The sequence below is a fragment of the Lycorma delicatula genome, chromosome 1 (assembly GCF_047948215.1).
Source record: "Lycorma delicatula isolate Av1 chromosome 1, ASM4794821v1, whole genome shotgun sequence".
Taxonomy (NCBI): domain Eukaryota; kingdom Metazoa; phylum Arthropoda; class Insecta; order Hemiptera; family Fulgoridae; genus Lycorma; species Lycorma delicatula.
Genome location: NC_134455.1, coordinates 195,210,851 through 195,232,255, shown reverse-complemented (window position 1 = coordinate 195,232,255; position 21,405 = coordinate 195,210,851). Strand labels below are relative to the sequence as shown.

General features: G+C 31.4%; 1 protein-coding gene across 1 annotated transcript in view; it reads right to left on the bottom strand.

Moving 5' to 3' along the window:
* LOC142318241 (uncharacterized) overlaps positions 1-21,405 on the bottom strand; it is a 52,555-nt gene that overhangs the window by 3,743 nt on the left and 27,407 nt on the right. The window contains exon 5 of the mRNA XM_075354804.1: positions 18,358-18,653. Coding sequence (XP_075210919.1) covers positions 18,366-18,653 — 288 coding nt within the window. The 3' untranslated portion in view covers positions 18,358-18,365. The remainder of the gene's footprint in view (positions 1-18,357; positions 18,654-21,405) is intronic.

Below are 21,405 nucleotides of genomic sequence, written 5' to 3'. Positions count from 1 at the left end.
TACTAACATATACCTACATATAAAAAAATAATTCAAACTATGTGCCATCCCCTCCTCTAGAAAAAAATTACCAAAAGTGAAATTTCACAGTTTTTCATGTTCAACTTTATTGGTAATTTTCTCATAAAAATAAGAAAGATGGGTAAATAGACCACTGGACCAATCTTTTACCTTGAGAAAATATGAATACATAGTTTTTTGTTTCATCCTTCCAGGACCAATAGCTTTTTAGTTATGATTTTTTCCTTAAACCCTTACAATCACAAAAATAGGTGTGTGCCCCATAACAAAAATGCCTGTCACAGTATAACCACTTAAAAAAAAATATATAGTTTTAAGGTCCTGAAACATGTAGGAAAGTGAGTAAGACTCAATTTTTTTTTAATTGGTCAAGCAACCACCTTTGGGTCACCTCAAATGGACTGGCCCATTTAGCATTAGATAGAATTAAAATTTATTAAGTTTTTGGCTACAGACTACCTCCAGTTCACCGAGGACAGGCATTACGATGTAAGAGAAAGGTGGAAACCAAGGCAGTATTTCTATTAATATTTTGCAGAAGACTTTTTTAATTTAGTTGCTACAGACTAATAATTTTTATAATTTAAAAACCATGAAAGTTCTTAAAATTAATGCAACTGAAATCAAAAGTTTTGTTGGCATGACTCTGTTAATGAATACATTACGCTATCCAAAAATCTGATTGAATTAGGACTATCATTTTAAAACTAATAAGCAAAGCAGAACCTAGAGACAGGTATTTCATTATTAGGTCTGCTATTCATGTCGTTAATAATAATGAAATAACTCAAGAGCAGAAAAGTAAGACTAATTATTATGAACTTTCATATCGATGTATGAGATTACCCAAAGTGTTAGTGTTTATGAACAAATAATTTCATTTACCGGCCATATCACTATTCAAAAGATGTTCCACACAAACCTAATCCAACTGGATTAATAAATTATGTTCTCACAGGCAAACGAGGTGTAATTATAGACTTTGAAATTTATCAAAGTGATACGACTAGATTGCCTGATGAAACTAATAGTAATTACAAATTAGGTCCGGAGGACGAGCAGTACTCCATCTTAGTGAATCTTGCCCTCCTGGAACAAACATGTACTTGACCGCTGTACTTGTAGATTTTTTATTGGTGTAGCTTTACTCTTAGCATTGAAAGCACATGGCAAATCTGGTACAGGAACAGTGCTTGCAAAGATCTCCAAATACTAATTTGAAAACTGACCAGCAACTAACTATTAAGAAAAAGTCCTGGAATTGTAAGATGAGGGAAGAACTGGACTTATAACAAGACAAGAAATGGACTGATAATATAACATTGATTATGTCACCTACACTACATGACATTCAATCAGTTGGGGATGTTAATAGGTACTCAAGAAGAGAGAAAGGGATTACATTCAAGTTAAGCAACCTCATATTCTTTACAAATACAAAGATAACCCGAGAGCTGTAGATCTGTTTAATTTCACACTACAGATCTGATCACAAAACAAAAAAGTGGACAGTTTGATTTTTTGACCATTTCATGGATACAGTATGTGTCAACAGTTGGCTTCAGTACAAGGAGGATTGTAAAACCTTAGTAGTAAACAAAACAGAAATTATGGATTTACACTATTAAAATGAATGTAGCACGGTAGTTGATTTTAGGTGTAAATGCTGCTTATTGTATGTAAATACAGACTCTGCAAGTGAAAATGTTTGAATGAAAACAACTGGCTGTCCAGGAAACGTTGCATTACCAGACGAAAGAACAAGCTCAGCATTACACATGCCAGATGCAATGGATTCAGCAAACACCCATAGATGTCGTCAACTTGGTTGTATCAGAAAGAGTCTTGTACACTGTGTAATGGGCATGGTGTATTTAAGTGTAAAAAGAGACAGAAATTGTTTTCTTAATTTTCACAAAAAAATAGATCTTTAGATTTTCATTATACTTTTTGGATACAATTTGTTAATTGTAACATTTAAACCAGCCTTAAAAAAAATTGTTCAAGTTTTTATTTTGTAATTCACTTTCATATTTTTTACAGATAATTATAAATCTCAAAATGTTACACAACTGCAGTCATTTTTTATAAAATTTATTTTGTTATAAAAAAGAATTTAATTATATAATATACAAAAGAAAACTCTTCTTTTACTAAAAATAAACAATTCATTCTTAAATACATCCATGCCTTAAATTGTCAACATATTGGTCATTCGGATTCAACCTAAAAAAGTTTACATATGTGGACAAATTACATTTTTAAACTCTAATGAATAAAACTTGTACTATTATAATGCATGGCTTTAAAAACAGTATTGGTGGACATATAACAAAAATATTACATATTAGTGCTCATTTGTGAACTGTGGGTCTTAAGAGAATATAATAAAATAAACTGTTATTATTATATATACATAAATAAATTGGTAAAAAATTAGCTTTACTATTTTTTCTCTTATTTTTCACACATTCTACATAAAAGGGCATAAGTAAATGATATTTTTGTATAAATAGGTACAAGTCCTATGTTTTTCTATATTTTGGATAAATATGGATTTTATATAAAAAAAACAGTTTAATAATAATATAATAAAGCAATGACATACATATCAAGTGGAGCCGCCCAATGGAAAGTTTAATTATTAATGACTTTATTATTATGGCCTCTGTTTTACAACATAATAATGCTAACAAAAAAAAAAAAAAAAAATATACAAAAATAGTAATTCAACCCTTTTCCACCCAATGTCTTTTTAATGCCTTACTATTTCTGAGATCTGCAATATTTCCAGAAACAAACTTTTAATCTATTGTGCAAGTATAAAACAAGCGCACAAGGATTATTATTAACGTTTATATCATTAACACTGGATACATTATTTTTTATCAACATCACGTTTAGTGTTATTTATGTTACAAACATATTGAAATTTAATGGTGTAATACTCTTGCAATTAATTACAAAGTTAAAACAAATAATATTGAAAATCTTAAAAACTTACTAAAAATCATACACCAAAAACCTTTTGTAAGTGGAGCTTACTTGGCACTAATTTAAATTTGATAGTTACAAAATTTACAAAGAATTTAGCTAATTATATAATTTTTATATTGATTTTGTGACATTTATTTTCATAAAAGGTTGAGTGAAATGTAAATTTGTTTTTTCAATCTTAGACATTAGAAATTGGAGAAATATGCTCACAAGCCTGCTAATCTTAACTGCAGGAAAAAACTGAGTGACCCAGCAGATTAGGTTCAAAGTTAATGTAACCTGTAATGTGCTAATTCTAAGTGATCAAATTTATAAAAAGTTTGTAAAATTACAATATTTGTAATTTTTTAAATAAAAAAAAAAAACTTACACAACTGCTATTATTATTATTATTATTATGGTTAAAACTCTTGAGACATATGGGCTGAGTTTGCCACAGCTATACATAATTTAATTATATATAAATCTTATGCAATTATTAGTTTCGATTTCTATTCTAAAGTTGAATCACTGATACAGAGGCTTGATTTAATTCATTTAGGCTTTACTAACAGGCAAGGAGTAAACAACAGATGCACCCATTACAGTGAGAAATTTGTCTTCTCACCACTGTGAAGTTAATGCTCACTATTAAGGCTATACACATCATTTACAAATATTATTAGGTGTCGCTTATTTTATTTTTATATAATATTACTAATGGTAACACGGTTACATAGACACCACATCACTGCAACTCGTGCAGAATCATATTGTAAATGTAAAATTAAAATAATGTCATAATGAGCAAATATAGAGAAAAAAATTTAGAATACAGTCAGACACGTGGAAAAGGGTTAATTTTAATGAAAATAAATGCAATGTCATGGCAAATTAAAATAAAACTAAAATAGGAACAAAAACTGGAGACCTATAGTTTCTTACTCAATAAAACTTAATTATTAATGATTAAGTTAATCATAAATAATAACGAAAAGTCAATAATTATAAAGTGTTCAGATTTTAGGAATACAACTTCACTACAATAATATTTCATTTTACAAATATCCATAATACATCAGGATTACCATACTACAATGTTTACAATAATAAACTATATAATAATAATATATTTACAAACTTATTTTCTTAATATTTATATTTATATATATATATATATGTATATAAAAACACTTAATTCTATAACTAAACAACTGAAAAAGGCAATGATACATTTTTTCTTTTAATAAAAAGCTTAGTATAATGATAATAATGGAATATAAAAGGTAGGAATTATTTTTCATATATTCAACAAATAAACCATGAAAAAATAAAAAACACATTTCTGTAACATAAAATGTTAAATCTTACGGATCAATAAAATCCTTAAAAATAAAAACATACTTTTTCTTCTTATACATGTAAGTTAATTAAATTAACTAGTCCTACTTTTTATATTCAAAAGCAAAAAAAAACTACAAAACATAACAATAAACATAGTTTATTTTTAAACATTTTTTGTTTGTAATTAACACCAAAAAAAGAAAATATATATAAAAAGAATGAAATTGCAGATATTATAAAATTTGTATTAGCCAAATGAAAACTGACAAATATTAAACCTTTCTCACACCTACTTTACAGCATTACTTACAAATAAATTAATGATGAAAGAGAACTTTTTATAATTTTAAAATATAGAATATTCATTCCACAATCACTTTTCAACTATTTGAAGCTCATTTTCATACATATTCCAGTGGAATCAAAAGGAGTAAACAGAATTAATGTGGAAAAAATAGTTTTCTAAGTTCGGATATCTTCAATATCTACTTGATTGAACTTTTGAAGTGAACATGTAAATATTTATTAATTTGTTAAAACTAATGTTTCTTTTTTACTGTTCATTTTTTTTTATTGAAAGCTGATTTACATGCCCATGTAGTCTTTCATAAAAAGCACTGTTATAAAAAATGGAACACTTTCAATTAATTTTCAGAGTATTTATTACATTATGTAACATTTTAAATTTGCAAGAGTTGTAGATTGATAAGTTTGCTGAATTGCCAAAGACCCTTCTTTAAAGTACAATAAAATCTACATAAAAAAGACCTACATTAAATGGAAAACCTACTAATGGAGATAATTTTTGGTATAAATGTAATATGAAGCATAAAGTTAAATACAGTTCTTTCTACTATAAATGTAGCACTGCAGACGTAGCTCTGAGCATGTGAGCCACATTCTCTCACTCATTGGCTTTGAATAGATGCCATTACAAGTACAGCGACAGTTTGTTTACAGTTAATTAAACATCGTTTAAAATGCTCAATTAAATCAAGGATTCTACTGATAGTGAAATTAGGGCAATTATCGATTTTTAAACATGACAAATGTTAAACGAGGTGATCTTCATTGGCAAATTAGAGAAGTTTATGTTGAAAACACTCAGTGATGGAATGATTAGAAAGTGGGTGTGGCAGTTCAATGGGTGCCACAGTAATGTGCATGACAAGCAAAGGAGTGGGGGCACTGTTCTATATTAAACAGCGATTTGGTTACGCATGTGGTTAAAAATTTTTTTTTAAATATATAGTTTACAATTTCTTCATTATGTATTGAATTTCTTGAAATTTCTCAAAAACAATTTTGCATGAAATCATAATACAAAACCTCGGCTATCATAAACTCTAACCTCATTAAGTGCCAAAAATGCTGATGGAGGTTAACAAAACTAAGTGATTTAGATTCTGCTCAGTTTTTTTCTTGAAAATGCGGGTGATGATTTTTTTTTGGGCCAAATAATGACAAGATGATGATACATAGGTTTCTGAAACAACTGAAGTTCAAAATCATAATTTCAAGATGAAAAGTCATGCGAACTGGCTTCTGGAATGTGAAAGGGGATTTTATTAGTCAACTTCTTGTCGAGAAGTGACACTATAAATCCTTTGCTTTATTGTGACACAGCGCCATGCAATTCAAAACTAGAGAAGAGGCATACTCAGTTGAGGTTTTGTTGCTTCACAACCATGCTAGTCTGTGTGTTGCTAGTAAAACTCAAGTCATTTTACAATTTGACTGGGAGCAATATTGAAGCACCACTTTGTACAGAGAGATCCAAAAGTCTTGCACATCAAAACAAAATTAAAGTATCTATAAATACTAGTATAGATGAGAAATTCTATTGGCTACTGCAAGATAGCACCATGGGTATTAACAACAAACCTAGATTCCACGATCATGTGTACTGATCACAGAATGCTTGCATTAGTGCTTTGTTTGTTACTTGGTAAACATGTCGTTTTCCAAGAGCAACGAGTTTTCATCGTCACTGCTCTTATTATTCCAGTCGTTCTTACGCATGTGTTAAAAGAAAATTTCATAGGAAATATCTGGATGTGGTAGTACCTAACAATTCAACCATAACAAGCTTAATAATTAATTTTTAGAGAATGCGGATCAGTTGCAGACAATAAGAAAACTGGGAGACCAACCACTTTGACAGATGCTAAACTGGCTAAAGTTAAGTATGTGATGCAGCATTCACCTTCAAAAAGCTTCAAGAGACCTTCATAGGAAACCTTCAAGAGAGAATTGCATTCTCAGATTTCATATGGAAGTGCTCAGAGAGCAATGAAGTGGTTACACTTTTGTGCATATCATGTTCATAGTGTTCAGCAATCAAAGGAACCCGATAAAGAAAAGTGCATAGTGTACTGTACATAACTTCATTTGTTGACAACCACGGAATTGCAGAGCTTGACCTGTTTTCTTCTATGATGAGGTGTGGTTTACCTTATTGGCCATGTCAACAGTCAAAACACTAGAATTTGGTCAACTGAAAATCTGCATTTTACATGAAAACCCCTTACACTTTCAGAACATGGGAATGTGGTGTGCCATATTACGTTGTAGAATAGTTAGCCCCATCTTTGAAATTACAGTAAATAGTGTTGTGAATCAAGACATCATTACACAGTTTCTTACAATTCTTGAAGATGATAAACATGATTATTGGTTCAAGCAGGATAGTGCTACATGTCACAAATCTAATGAAACCATGCATTTCTTGTGCGAGTTTTTTGGTGAGCATGCCATCTCTAAAGGATTACAGCCCCCACATTCACTTGATTTGAAGTCCCCAGATTTCTTTCAGTGGGGTTGTTTTAAAGGAAAGGTCTATAACATGCCAAACAAACTTGAGGAATTAAAGATGAACATAACAACGGAGATTAATATTAGTATACACGTGCTCCACAAAGTGGCCTCAAGAGTTTGTACATGCATTATTGGTCCGGGGGGGGAATGTTGTTCCCCCAGGGACCAAGGGGTATGTTGTGACAATAAATAAATTCTTTAATATTATTACTTAACATATTATTTTGATTTGTGCGCTTTTTGGATCTCTCTGTAGTAGTCCTGATTAGGTGCCAACTGACTATTACTTATTTCTCAATCTCAATTGATCCCTTGCTAGTCAGGCACTATGATGATGCCAGAGTGAAAAATGCTATACAAAAGTGGTTACCTTGAACACTGCCAGTTCTCAAAGAACTAGCAGTGCTATTCTTTGAGGAAGGAATGAAAAAACTGTTTATAAGATATGAGAAGTGCTTTAATAATGGTGAGAATTAAGTAGAAAAGTAAATTAAGGTATGCTTTTTCATGTAACAATAAAACTATTTCTGATCAAACTCATATCCTTCTTTTTTTTAATAACAAAACAATAACTGGTTACAGAATACAGCCTCGTGTAATATCAACTGTGAAACATTTTTAAATAGAAATACTATTTGTAAGATGTGATTTGATGACTATCTCTTATGAAATTCTTCAGATAATTACAAAAATCTTTTTTAAAATGTAATTTTGTTTTTTAACAGAGCTAATTTTTCAATTTTAAAAGTGTATAAAATTTTCTTTAAAAAAAAATTTAAACAAACACTAAAATTACTGTTTAACTCTTTGATGCATGGTGGTACTTATATAATACCTCGCAATTTCAAACTACAATGGATAGTAGTTGGTGTACTCATGTTACACCACTAGCTGGTTTACACAACTTTAATTCATTTGGGGAAAAAGAAAAACGTATGTTTGAATTATATTTATTTACAATATATTTTGAAATAGTTTGGCTTAACCTATACACAGTGTACTTAGTCATAAAAAAGAAAGTTTTATAATTTTTCTTAACTTTATACAGTATTTACCTTGGATTGTGTTATAATCAAAACTCTCTGTTTGAAAGTCTCAAATAAAAAAGTGAAAAAAAAACAAGATAACAACAAACAGGAGTTATTTAAAGTAATGGTTAAGCTTCTCTTGAAAGGTTGCAACTTTTCATTCACTAAAAAAATATTCATTAATGTGATCACTTGTAATACCACTTTTTTATGCAATTTTTTTTTATATATCCTGTTCGGTCCTTGCGAACAAATAGATTTTTTTATTTAATTCCTTATATTCTATGTTATTTCTGAGTTTAATGTGTTTAGAGCATTCTCTGTAGAGTGAACTTCATTCACATTACAATGAGTTCGAGTAGTCCAATTAAGAACGACATCAGAAAAATGGCTTTCAACAGTAATCTACCCATGCCATCTTCTTCGTAAGCTTCACGTATGTTATGGATCCTAATATTTTTAATTTTATTTTTTAGATTGCGTATAATGTAAACCTTTTTAAAAGATGTTATTTAATGTATATTTTTTACTAATTATTGACACATTACAAGGCTGAGGCTAGACAAGTTTCCAAAATAATTTGTACACATACGTGTACATTAGGTCTCAACCTATTTTGTAGATTACTAGATTTTAGTAATAAATGTGTACATTGGGTCTTTATGGAACTTAAGGTGTTTTATAATTATTAATAATCATCATTCTTTCATATAAAATTGAAAAAATGAATTACTTTTTTCAAAATAATTTGGTGACTTGTTAGCTTGCACTGTATTATTATATCTATACTTGAATTTTGGTTTCAGAAACTTCATTTGCAAATCAATGACTAAGTGATAGGGAATCATTTGAGCCACTAATTAAAAGTGATTTTGAGATAGGCGATGAAGATATGGATGTTAATTATCATTAGCCTAATTAACAAACCTCGTAACTCAAAAAAATACATTTTTGAGATTTTTACTTTGCTGTGTAGTTTTATGGTACCTCCTCAGTTTGATCAGTCCTTGTAACTCCAAAAAAAAAAGGTAAAGCATAGTAAAAAGAAGAAAACAAACCATGTATTTTTTATGAGGGAATTTCATTATTGCAAACCAAGTAACTCCCAGTAATGGCAGCTTGTCTCAATGCAAAAGTGTGTGGCTTGTGCAGTAGTCAGAGTTGTTTGTTTGTAATTTATTATTTTGTTGTTGACCCCTATCGTATACTTACTGAAAAGTAATTAATACAACGATTACTACTTTATCATACAAATGACTATAATTTTTAAATTTAATATGAAAAATAACATTTCAAAAGAATTTGTAAGTGACGTGTTCTGTTGACAGATAAACTTTTTAGGTTAAATAGAGTAAAATAGGAGTTGTGTTTTTTTTGTGTTAACCTAATTTAAAGCTTTTGACCCAAATTGATCAAATTACTGAATGAAGTTGTTAACTAGGCAATTTAGGAGTTGTAATGGTACAATAGTAATGAAAAAATGAATTATTTGGGTACCTGTACTCTACTCCTGTAGAGTTAAGGTGATGTAACCTAAGGTCAGTAATATTTTTTCTTTGCTGACCACTAATTCTGTTCTGTTTTTTTTCAGCCACAAAATATCTTCAAGAACAAAAAAATATTACAACTAGCACTATCTGCAAACCAGTTGAATGAAGAAAATAAGAATAAATCTACTATACCTTCAAAAACTGATGATAATAGGTTTATTCATATTGATAACCTTACAGACACTGGAACATTCATCATCTACAAAAATGGTCATTTAATTCCGATTTCTGAAGACTTCAACTTGAATGATGCTGGTACTTGTTCAGTTGGATTACAAAATCTTTCAGAGAATGAATTATTTAATGCCAATGAACACTTAGAGCAACTTGATAATAGTAAAGTAATAGAGACAGAAAATGGAACAAATCATTTCAAAGAAGACATACCTAAAAACTAATTTTTCCCAAAACTTGTGAAGCAGTGCATTATACACCCCAATTAAGCTATGAGGTACATAATTACAATATAATTATTATTGCTGAAGCTGAAGTTCACACTGAAAAAATTCAATTACCTACTCCTACAACTTCATTGGATAGCAACTTAGTGTCCGAGTCAAATGGTTGAATGAATTGTCTCAGGTCAATGCACTTGCAGAACTCTGCTATCTTTAGATTTCCTTTTCACATTTACTGTAATTACTTCTGATTGGACTGTATTGTACCACAGGCATAAATCTGTTTTTCTAATAAATAAGTTAGCAGTTCATAATTAATAAAACAGTTATCAAAATAAGCATTATGGTTTTTATTCCGAAGACCCTCTATCAATTGTTTTTACTACATTGGCACAAAGGTCTCCAAATGTGTAATTATAACCAGATTCACAGCAAAGCATCCATACCTTCTATCCCTTTTTATAGGTTTGTCTTTTAGATACTTTCTTTCTTTTTCGTGTTTAGCCTCCGGTAACTACCGTTTAGATAATTTTTCAGAGGATGAATGAGGATGATATGTATGAGTGTAAATGAAGTGTAGTCTTGTACATTCTCTGTTCGACCATTCCTGAGATGTGTGGTTAATTGAAACCCAACCACCAAAGAACACCGGTATCCACGATCTAGTATTCAAATCCGTGTAAAAATAACTGGCTTTACTAGGACTTGAACTCTGTAACTCTCGACTTCCAAATCAGCTGATTTGGGAAGACACGTTAACCACTAGACCAACCCGGTGGGTTTTTTTAGATACTGCTTCAGGGTATTTCAACCCTTAAATTGCATCATTGATTTGTCAATTGCTACACATTTACTCAAAAAATAACAAGCAATGAATGTTTCAGTAAGAGTATCTACCATTGGCCTCACTTTATAAAGTTCGTAATAGTATAATTTTATTTAGCATGGCCTGCTTGTATATATAATATAAATATATAAATTATACTTCCGCTTACCAACCAATGTAATTAATTATTATGTTCTAGCGCTTTTGGAGGTTATTTATCTATTTTCAAGAACATCTGACAAATTTGTATATGCGTATTCACTTTACTTTTTTCTGACACTGCAGTAGTTTTTAGTTTCATGTTCCATAAATGTGAAAAACTCATCATCAAAACACTTGTAAAAGTATTATACTAGCTTCCAACCTTTTCTGTACTGATAATCATTATTTTGCTCAGTAAACTGTGGAAAAAACATTATTCAACCTCTTACTATTCCACCTAATGACAGGTCTTTCCTGTTTACAGCCTTGTCGCCGGCCCCTCTCACATCCTCTGCCATTACTGTCTTGACCTCTACCTAGTCCTCTTACCTCTACACATCCTTGACTGTGATAACATAATTTACTGTATCTTCTGTGTCTTGAGGTTCATCAACAGCAGTACAATTAATTTTGTTATGATTTTCATCAGCAACATCATTAGGTTGGTTGAGAACTTCATCAGTAGTGGCAGAGACCGAATCCATATCACTATCTTCTCTATTGGAGGAAAAAGGAACATAATGTCAGCCACAAACCTCAAAACTCACAATTTACCAAATTTCTCAGAGGAAACAAAAAACTTTTATAAAGAAAAGACATTTATTTCTATTACATATTTGTTAATGGGAGATTTATTAATTGTTAGATAATTAAAACACACATTTTTTATCTGTATGTTTTCATATTTATAGTGGAGTTATGAGATTTGAAACAACTAATTGTAGTAGTTATGTACATGAGAGGTTCATGGTTTGCAAAAACACATTTGGAGTTAAGTGGTCTAGTATTTCATTAAATTAACTATCACCTAGTATAGTACACAGTTTAGGTTAGAAATTAGTTTAAGGAAGAAGATTGATTCCCAAAGAAGATTGCTTCTTTTTATTTTGAAAAACCAAAATAAAAAGAAGCAATTTTATTTTCGAACATATAAAGAATGTAAAAGAGTGTTAATCTTAATACACAGTACTACGTGATTGCATTTCATTAATCATCAAGAAAACAAAAAACTGTCGTAAAAACAATGATAGTCTTTTGGAATAGTACTTTTTAAGTCTTGAAGGTTTGTTTGCTTGGGATTTCTCCCACTACCAACCCATTCGGTCGCCCTAAAACATAAGACCGAATGTCTGTGCCACAAACGGCTACCGAGCCTCAAAAAAGGTTTAGCAACCAGTGTCCTAACTAGCTCCTAGAGCTAACCTAAAAGCGTAAGCGGAATAAGCATGGTATCATACACTGCTCACTTGCGTGCCCCACCACCCACTTGTCATATATCACTAAAATTGGTAGGCGCACCCCGTCAACTACTAAAACACATATGATTATCAATAATTAAATTTATCTCGTCCAAGACAGCAACTTGCTGCCACGCCTAGGCCACTGAATGCCAGCAAGTACCTGTCCACCAATAATGTGCTTGGAGCCTTAATCTGGCTGGTAACCAGCCATTATCTCTCAGTTAGCTTCCTACAGCAGTGCAGTAAGGAGTCTTCTCCTTAGGAAAACTACAGCTGTCAATTGAACAAAGCAACAGCATCAAGGAACTCCCACACGGTCCGACAATGCTGCTCTCGACACATTGACTCTCTGCTTGTGAGTGGCCAATTTTCCCCTTGACCTCTAAGTTCCATGGTGGCCTGAGTTCTGCCCCCCCCCCCCCATAAGAGCTGGGCAGTTCAACATCATGTGTTCGTTCAACTGGACCTCCCTGCAAACGTACAGCTCATCAGTTGCCAGGCGGAACCAAAACAAATATTGGTTTAAATTTAAGCAAAACAAATGTTGGTTTAAATTTACGTGGTTGGGGAGCACTCGAGCTTCTGTTGCCCTTAAAAAGAAGGAGAGGCTATGGTTACATGAAGGTTAAAGCTATGGAATCTTATACCTACAGCTAAAACTTAAATGCCACACAGTAGTTTTCTGGTTATAATTGAAATTATCAAACACACGAAAACAGTTGAGAAAACAGTTTCCAATTTGTTTGAGTTATGCTAATTCAATTCACAAATTTCAAGACCTGCGTTTTAAAACAAGTATGCTGGTAATTCCATATTTGAACAAGGACACAGTTATGTAGCACTATCTAGAGTAACAGCTTTTGTGGGATATCCAGTTTAGTTTGATCTTGTGAGTGAAAGTGAATGTGCAAGCTATAATACAATATAATAACTATGTAAAAAATATCAAGCAGGTTTAACCTACATAGAAATCATGTACAGCTGTAAGCATTCCACTTGGCACACAGCTTGTTCAGCACAGTCCCTGTTGCCCTTTGCCACCAACCCATCATCTATAGTCATTTCAAAAAACAACTAGTTATGACTAATCACATCTATAATAGCTTATTTACTTGGTTACATAAAACGACTAATTTGTCATGTTTGTTCAAATTCTTATTTTCACTGCCGTAAATAAATTAAAAATATGGTAATAAAATACAACAGAAAGTAACATTTTCTTGATAATTAAAACTTAGAAATCATTAGTCACTGTTGAAACATTCCTTATTGCCTATTTCTTCAAATATACGTATATTTAAATCACATATTGCAAATCTTATGATTTGCAGTTCAGTTGGTTCTATACAATTGTCAGGTTCAGTGATTTGCAAGAATTCTTTCACCTATTCACTATATACTATTTAAGTAAGATTATAACAGTTAAAATTGTTGAGTCCCGTTTTTAGATGTGAATTTTTTTGTGAATTAATATTGTTGTGATATTATATTTGAGTAGTTTAAGTCAGAAAGTGAAAATTCAAGCGTCAGAAATTAGAGGGAACTAAACTATTCCACAGTCAATCCCATAAAATTGTGCCTAATGCTGTAAAATTCATGAAAGAGGAAGCAGAGAAAAGTAACTTAATAATTGAGCCTAAGAAAATTATAGATCGTATTACTGCAGCCACTTGTTTCGAATACATTTATCACTTGCACAAAAAAAAGAAAAATTGCAGCAGGTTCATCAATCTTTTTCACCAAGGAACACTTCTCAACAGCCAAAACCTATCACAGGGCTTAACAATCTTAATATCCATGTTATCGGTAATACAATCAAACACTTCTACATTTCAGAAAAATGCTTACCTTCTGTTAATAAAATAGTCAAAAAAGTGAAAGATGATAATGTGTTTTTATGGTTCAAGCAAATAATCATGTTGGATTCTTAACCCTTAGTTGACTGACGGTACTTACAAGTACAGCTACTAAATTGCCTATATTTTTTTAATGGAATTATTTTTTGCTCTTTTAAGACTGTTGGTACTTACAGGTACATTTATAGAATACGATAAACTATTTCTATTATGTTGGCAGTACCAGTTTTAAAATGTACAGTTGAAAAATAGCACATGGTCAACCTTTGCTGTTGTGTGGATGTGGTTTTTAGTTTGAATATTATACAACTTTTGAAAAATTTGCTTGTAACTCTTGTTTACTTTATTCAAAAAGATATTAAAAATCTTTTAGAGATACACCCAGTTAATATTACTCAAGCAGTATTTATTATTTTTTTGTAAAAAATGGTAAAACTTTAAATGAATCTAATACAGTTATAATTTAATTTATTATAGAGTGAGTTTGGATGGAGATAGAGAGTGGTGCGTCGCATTGCTCTGTTGGTTGTGGCTGCATACTACTCTGTGTCGACTGAGGCGGTGATGGTGGTTGCTGGCATCATACCACAACAGTTGACTTGTTTCGAATACATTTATCACTTGCACAAAAAAAAGAAAAATTGCAGGAGGAGACTGTATGATGGGGTAGATCATCGAAGCTCATTTGAGGCAATGATTACTGAATGGCAAGTCAGGTGAGACACCTCTTATAAGGGCTGATTCATTCCATTGTATGGAAGGAAATTTGGTGAGCTAAGTTATTGGCTCACCCAATTTCTGACTGGCCATGGAGCATTTAGTACTTAACTAAACAGGAGGCGGAGGGCGGACAATGAGGGGTGCCCATACTGTGGCAAGACGGATATCCCTGAAAATGTAAGTTTTTAGTGTGGTAGGTGGACTGGTGAACATCAGGCATGTGAGTTGCTGGTGGGTCCGCTGAACACTGAGAACATTGTCAGCAAGATGTTAGAGAGTTAACATTGGTTCTCTACTATCTCACTTTATGTTGCTGGGGTGATGCAACAAAAGGACTGGAGAGCGAGGGGTTGACGAACAGCCCTCTGTGAGCGGCAGCAAGGAAACAATGGACTCCTGATCCCCAAGCTGAAAATATCGAGACCTGGTGAAACATCCTCTTCAGGGTGCCCCTATTACAGGCAATGACAATAAAGGACCAAGTCCTGGCTACTGGGGTGGGGCGGTTGGGAATGGCATAGCCAGGCCTGGGACTGCTCCATCCTGTTAGTTAAGAGGCAATGGCACCTCCCGGGGACATGATAATGCTTAATTGTGGCTCTGACCCTGGGATGAGGGGTTGGTGAAAGAAAAAAGACTGGTCTGGGGTGTTACTAATTATTAGGGGATGGAGTGGGAATGTCTTGTTCTTTAAACAAGCTCAGACATGTTCCTGCCTGCTTGGTCATGTGCTCTTGCTATCATCTTTCCTCACAGCTCAATTGAGAACTGTTTCTCTTTATGTGCACTTCAATTTATCTGAATAGTGTGTATTTAGTAGAGTTGTGGGTTTATACTTCAAGTTTTCTGTGATAGTGGGAAGCATTGAGGGACGGTATAATACAAAAATATTTTTTACTTTAGTGAAGCTAGTTTGTAAAGTTTATGAATCCAGTGGTCAAAAACTGATGCAATCCTTTAAAAAAAAAGGGTCACTGGGTTAATAAAGATATGAGAAAAGTCAGAGACTGGATGGTTTCACTAAATTCTGAAATTCAACCACACAAGAAAATATGCATTTCATGTAGGTTGCACCTAGAAAAGGAAAAGACACACTTGGGTAACAGTACTGGTACATTTGAAAAGGAAATTCCTGCTAAGGATTCAGATACTCAAGGTCCTAGTCATACTTAAGGCTGAGTATGTGGATCCAGATGCTGATTTTTCTACTTAACACCTGTTTAGTCTTATCTGGTCCCCCCTCTACCAATATGAAGGTAGCACGCTGCTGGAGTGGCGGTGGTAGGGATGACTAGTCGTGCACGTCTTTTCAGTATCAGAGTATGTGTTTTTTGCCTCTCAAGTGTAGGTGTGTGTTGCGGTGTTCAGCTTCTTATATTGCATATTGTTGTGTTATTGTATGTCGGTACAAGTGATACAGTCCATTTTTTACTATTTGTGTATTTTATAATTATGCTCATTAAACTTTTTTTGTTTAAAACCACGTGTGCAATTTTTTGAGTTACCGGATAGGTTGTTGATAATCCACATAGCAACAACAATGCCCCTTTGACCTCTCTTGGTGAATCTCCAGTTAGTAAGAAAAAACAGAGTTCTAAGAAATATTGTGAACAAAAGGTGAAGAAGATTAATAGAACCTACAAAGAGTCATTTACTTGTGATGAATCAGAGGAGGAAATTCACCACTGTGATAATGTAGAAATGATACTGCAACTGAAGGAAAGATTTAAAACTTCAGACAAAAGCACAATGCTCATGATGTGGTCACTCCTACCAGAAAGCTGGTCTGTAAGAAGATTGAAAATGAATTTGGAATTACTTTACATTGCAAGAAAAACAAAGAAACTTGTACTAGAAAAAGGAATTTTGTCAATACAGGATCCCAAACTGGGAAAAGCATTATCCGATGATACTATCAACTTAGTCAAGGAATTTTTTGTAGTAAAGAAGTCAGCAGGCATATGCGAGGTAAGAAAAATTATATTTCAATCAAAGACAGAATGGTTGTAGATTGCATGTCCATAAATGTATAATTCTTGGTAATCTTGGAGAAATTTGCAAACTTTTCAAGTCTAAGTACAGATCTGAAAAGAAACCTGTTTTCCTGGTTTTGAAAAGCTGCTGGGGAAAGGTAAAAAATGTTCTGGGTGTGTTCTGTAAGAGGAACAAATTATACAAAGGGCAGAAAGAAATCCAAAACAGTCTGTTCTAGATGTAAAAAAAAAGGGTGCCATCATGCTATTTGTATTAGCAAGCACAATTGTAAACAAACACAAATAGTTTCTTTGTAAATATGTTTTATTTTATTCAGTTGCAATTTAAAACTTATAAATTATTATGTATATATATATATATATATATATATATATATATATATATGTGTGTGTGTGTATGTATGTGTATATATATTTTTAAAAAACTTTTGTCTTCAATTAAATGAAGTAAAATTTGGCTAGCATGTACAAAATAAAATTTTCTGTTAGATAATAAAGTTTCCTGTAAATAAATTATATTTAGTTTAAAAGTTACAAACAGATAAATTAATTTTTTTATTAAGTAATTACTTAATTGCTGTTTGTAAATAAAAGAAAAGAAAATATTATATTTTTGTAAGATGGAATGTATTTTATTAAAAGTAGCTGCATTAAGAAGAATTCTAATCGTAAAACTACGAAAATCATTTTTAAAATGTCATAATATAATGTTTAAATATTAGTTATAACAGTCATTATCAATGCTAATAAAACAGTTAATTTTACTACTGGTCAGTTTTGGTTTTACTTGCAGTACACATAGCCCAAGAGTAATTGTTTGATACTTTTTCGATAGCTTTGTCTCCAAAGGATTAAGAGCAACAACTTTTGTTTAAAAAAACCATTTCTTAAAAAAACAAATATTTTCAAAGTTATTAATGAAAAACTGATTTTTCATCCCTTACTAATTAGGTAATTATTTTTTTTTAAATAAATTGAAAAGGAATAAGACCCTTAGATATTTTTCTTAAAAATCTATACAGTAATTACAAGGTTCCAACCTCAAAATCATTTTATCAACTACTTTTGTTAACTGGCCTCTTATAAAGTCTTCCATATGTTTTGAACTACCTTGATTAACTTAATTTCAATGAACATAAGTAATGGTTGTTACTTATTATGCTACAAGAAGCCATCAAAAAGAAACAGTTCAACTTATAAATGACTTTTCATAGTTATGGTAGTAAGCCAGATCATAACACTATACAGAAGCAATCTTTATATAAGCCTCAACTACTCCATCTTCTTTTGGTGTTAACTCACAGACAAGAATGTAATAACAACAATAAAAAATAACCATAAAAAGAAAATGCACTAAAAGTAGGAAATAAAACCACAAGACGTACCTACAAGTTTAAGTGCAAAGTCCAGCAGTGTCAATCATTTCTTGAGGTTTAAAATGGCTCCTTAAATGAAACATAAATTCAGTACGATCAGCAAAGTCTTGTCGACACATAAGACAGTAATGGCGTTCAGGCATTCCATATGGCGAAGGAGGCGTAGGATTTTGTGTAGCAGCAGCAAAATAAGGTGGATGAGTTGGTGCTGGAGGAGCAGCTTCAAGATGTGCCTTTGCATGAGCAGACCATTCCTCTCGTGTTGATAATCCTCGACCGCATAACTCACAGTTCCAGCTCAGTGGCTAAAGAAGTAAATAAAAAATAAAAGTTATCTAACTAATTTTCATTTTTTTATACTCATTAATCTATATACAAATGATCATAAATTTTTCAGTGCATTTAAGGTGTTAATAAAAAAAAGTAACAGCAATTTAAACAGTTTTTTTTAACAAATTCCACATAAGCATATTTTGTAAAGCAAAAAAATGTCTAGATGATATTCAATTTTAAGCCACATCTTACAAAGAATATCTGGAATTATTCCATTAATTATACCTACAATTCTCCCTTTTAATTCACTGATGATGACAACCTCTTTTGCATACACATTGTCTTTGACAAACCCCCAAAGAAAAAAATTAGCGGCATAATTCAGAGGATAAGGTGGCCAGGGAATTGGTCCATCAGATCCAATTCAACGTTGAGTAAATTGTTCAAGTAGGTAATCCCTAACATGTAAACCCCAATGTGGTGATGCGGAATCTTGTTGGAAGTAAATGTTGGTTACCGATGTTAAATTTGTGGTATACTTCTGTAACATATCTATATAACTACTGGTGGTAACCACTGGCTTGGCAAAGAAGAATGATTCCATCATTTCTTAAGCAGTCAAAGCACACCAAACATTAATTTTCAGGTTATCACGTTGTTTGTTGAACATTTTTTTTTCTGTTTTGGGGTGCACAACAAGGCTTCTTTTTTAGCACCCGGACACAATGCTTTTGAAATAAACAAAGTAGTTCAATGTCACCAACACTAAGTCATCATAAACACTAAAAAAAACATATTATTGCTTTCTCATGCACAGTGGCCACTGCTCAACTGACAATCATCATCATTACTTCATGCCGGCGTGTTCATTCAAGGTTATCAGTAGTTCTAGTACCTACACTAATGTTTGAAAAATGTTATCGCATGCTACAATGCTTTGTTCATTTTTTATTAAACCCTAAAATTCAATGGCACTTGGCAGATCCAAACAGCTGTACACCAACTGCAAATAACCTGGATTACACGCCAATTTGGCAGGCTAACCTATACAGTCTGCTGTTTCCCACCAAACCAACTAAATTGCCACGAACTGTTATAAAAACTGGCCTAGACGTTATTATGATACACGTCAGTAGTGATGTCACCTACTGGAAATTACATATCTACAATCTTAAACTGTAACTAAATTTTAATGAATACAATAAATATTAAAATACTTAAAAATACTTATTAACTACCAACAGGAAACCTATAGCCAATAAAACAACAATTCATAGAAAATCAAATCATCCTTATTGTCATAAAATCAACATATATACAAATATGAATAATGTGGCTATCCATTATGCACAAAATAATAAAAAGAAATTAAACACAGAAATAAATACTATAAAACAAATTGCAATTCAAAATGGATATAGTGCTTTGTTAATTAATAATATATATATAAAAAAACAAATACCAAAACTTAATAGTACAATAACTTTAAAACCAATACATAAAACACAGAAGGTTGATAATATTTACTTAAAATAATATTCATGCACCAATATCTTGTTGAAAATATAACCAAAGTTTATGACAAGGATAAATTTAAACTTTCTTATAAAACTAAAAACCGCATAATAAAATATTTAAAAAACAATATTACTGATTTATACAATTTATGTGGGGTTTATAAGATAAAAGTTCTATTTCTTTTAGCTATTTGCCCTTTCACTTGACTCCAAATCATTTCAATAGCATTTAAGTTAGGGTGATAAGTTGGCAACTATAGAAATTTGTGACGATAATTTTCGAAAATGTCATCTATTAGAAATCTCCATTGATTTTTTTTGTGTTATTTTATATTGTATAATTCAGTCATGTAATATAATACATTCAGTCATTCTTCATAGCAGGAGAACAGTTAATTCACTGTTTGGCTAACCATTATAACACGTTCGCTGCAGCAGATAAAATCGGGAACTTAACCATCTTGCTGTACAGGCAACTATGCTATATAGTAATTACTTACTATGTGTTATGGCACATATTAAATTGTGGAATCAGTTTAGCCAACTTAATTATTGTTCATTATCTGCTTATACAAAATATCATCGAATTTAACTTGTTAGTTTATTAATTTGTTATTATTACTGTAGACATGGAATTTTTCGAGAATAAAAGTGTTATGATAATTATTAAAATAATCCAATGCTTCCATAAATTTATTTGGATCATAATTATGTTTATTTTCCAATATATGTTTAGTGAAATTTGATCGGTCTTTATATTTCTTTGTTATACAATTAACGTGTTCCTTAGTTCTAATTAAAAATGATAGATTGGTCATACCAATATATTGTAATTCGCAATCTTCACATTTTAGGTTGTATACTCCCTGTCCGTTCAAATTATATTTATTACAATTTATTTGAGTTTTAGTTGGATCTCTATTATTAATGTAATTTATGATTTTATTATTAGTTGTATATGCTGTTTTTAGATTAAATGATTTATATATTTTATTAAATTTTCTATAATTTAAATTATATACTCTTTTTATATAAGCATTTTCAGAGTTATGTTTTAGTTTTATTTTTTCTCTTATTTATAATTTAAAGTACAATTTATCTATTAAATTATTATTATATCCATTCGATGTGTCAATGTATTTAATATTATGGCAATGTATTTAATATTATGTTTAATGTATTATTTAATATTATGTTTGAGATATTAAATTGCTCTGTAAATTAATAAATTGAATGTGGCTACTTTCTGGTTCCATGGATGAAAAGA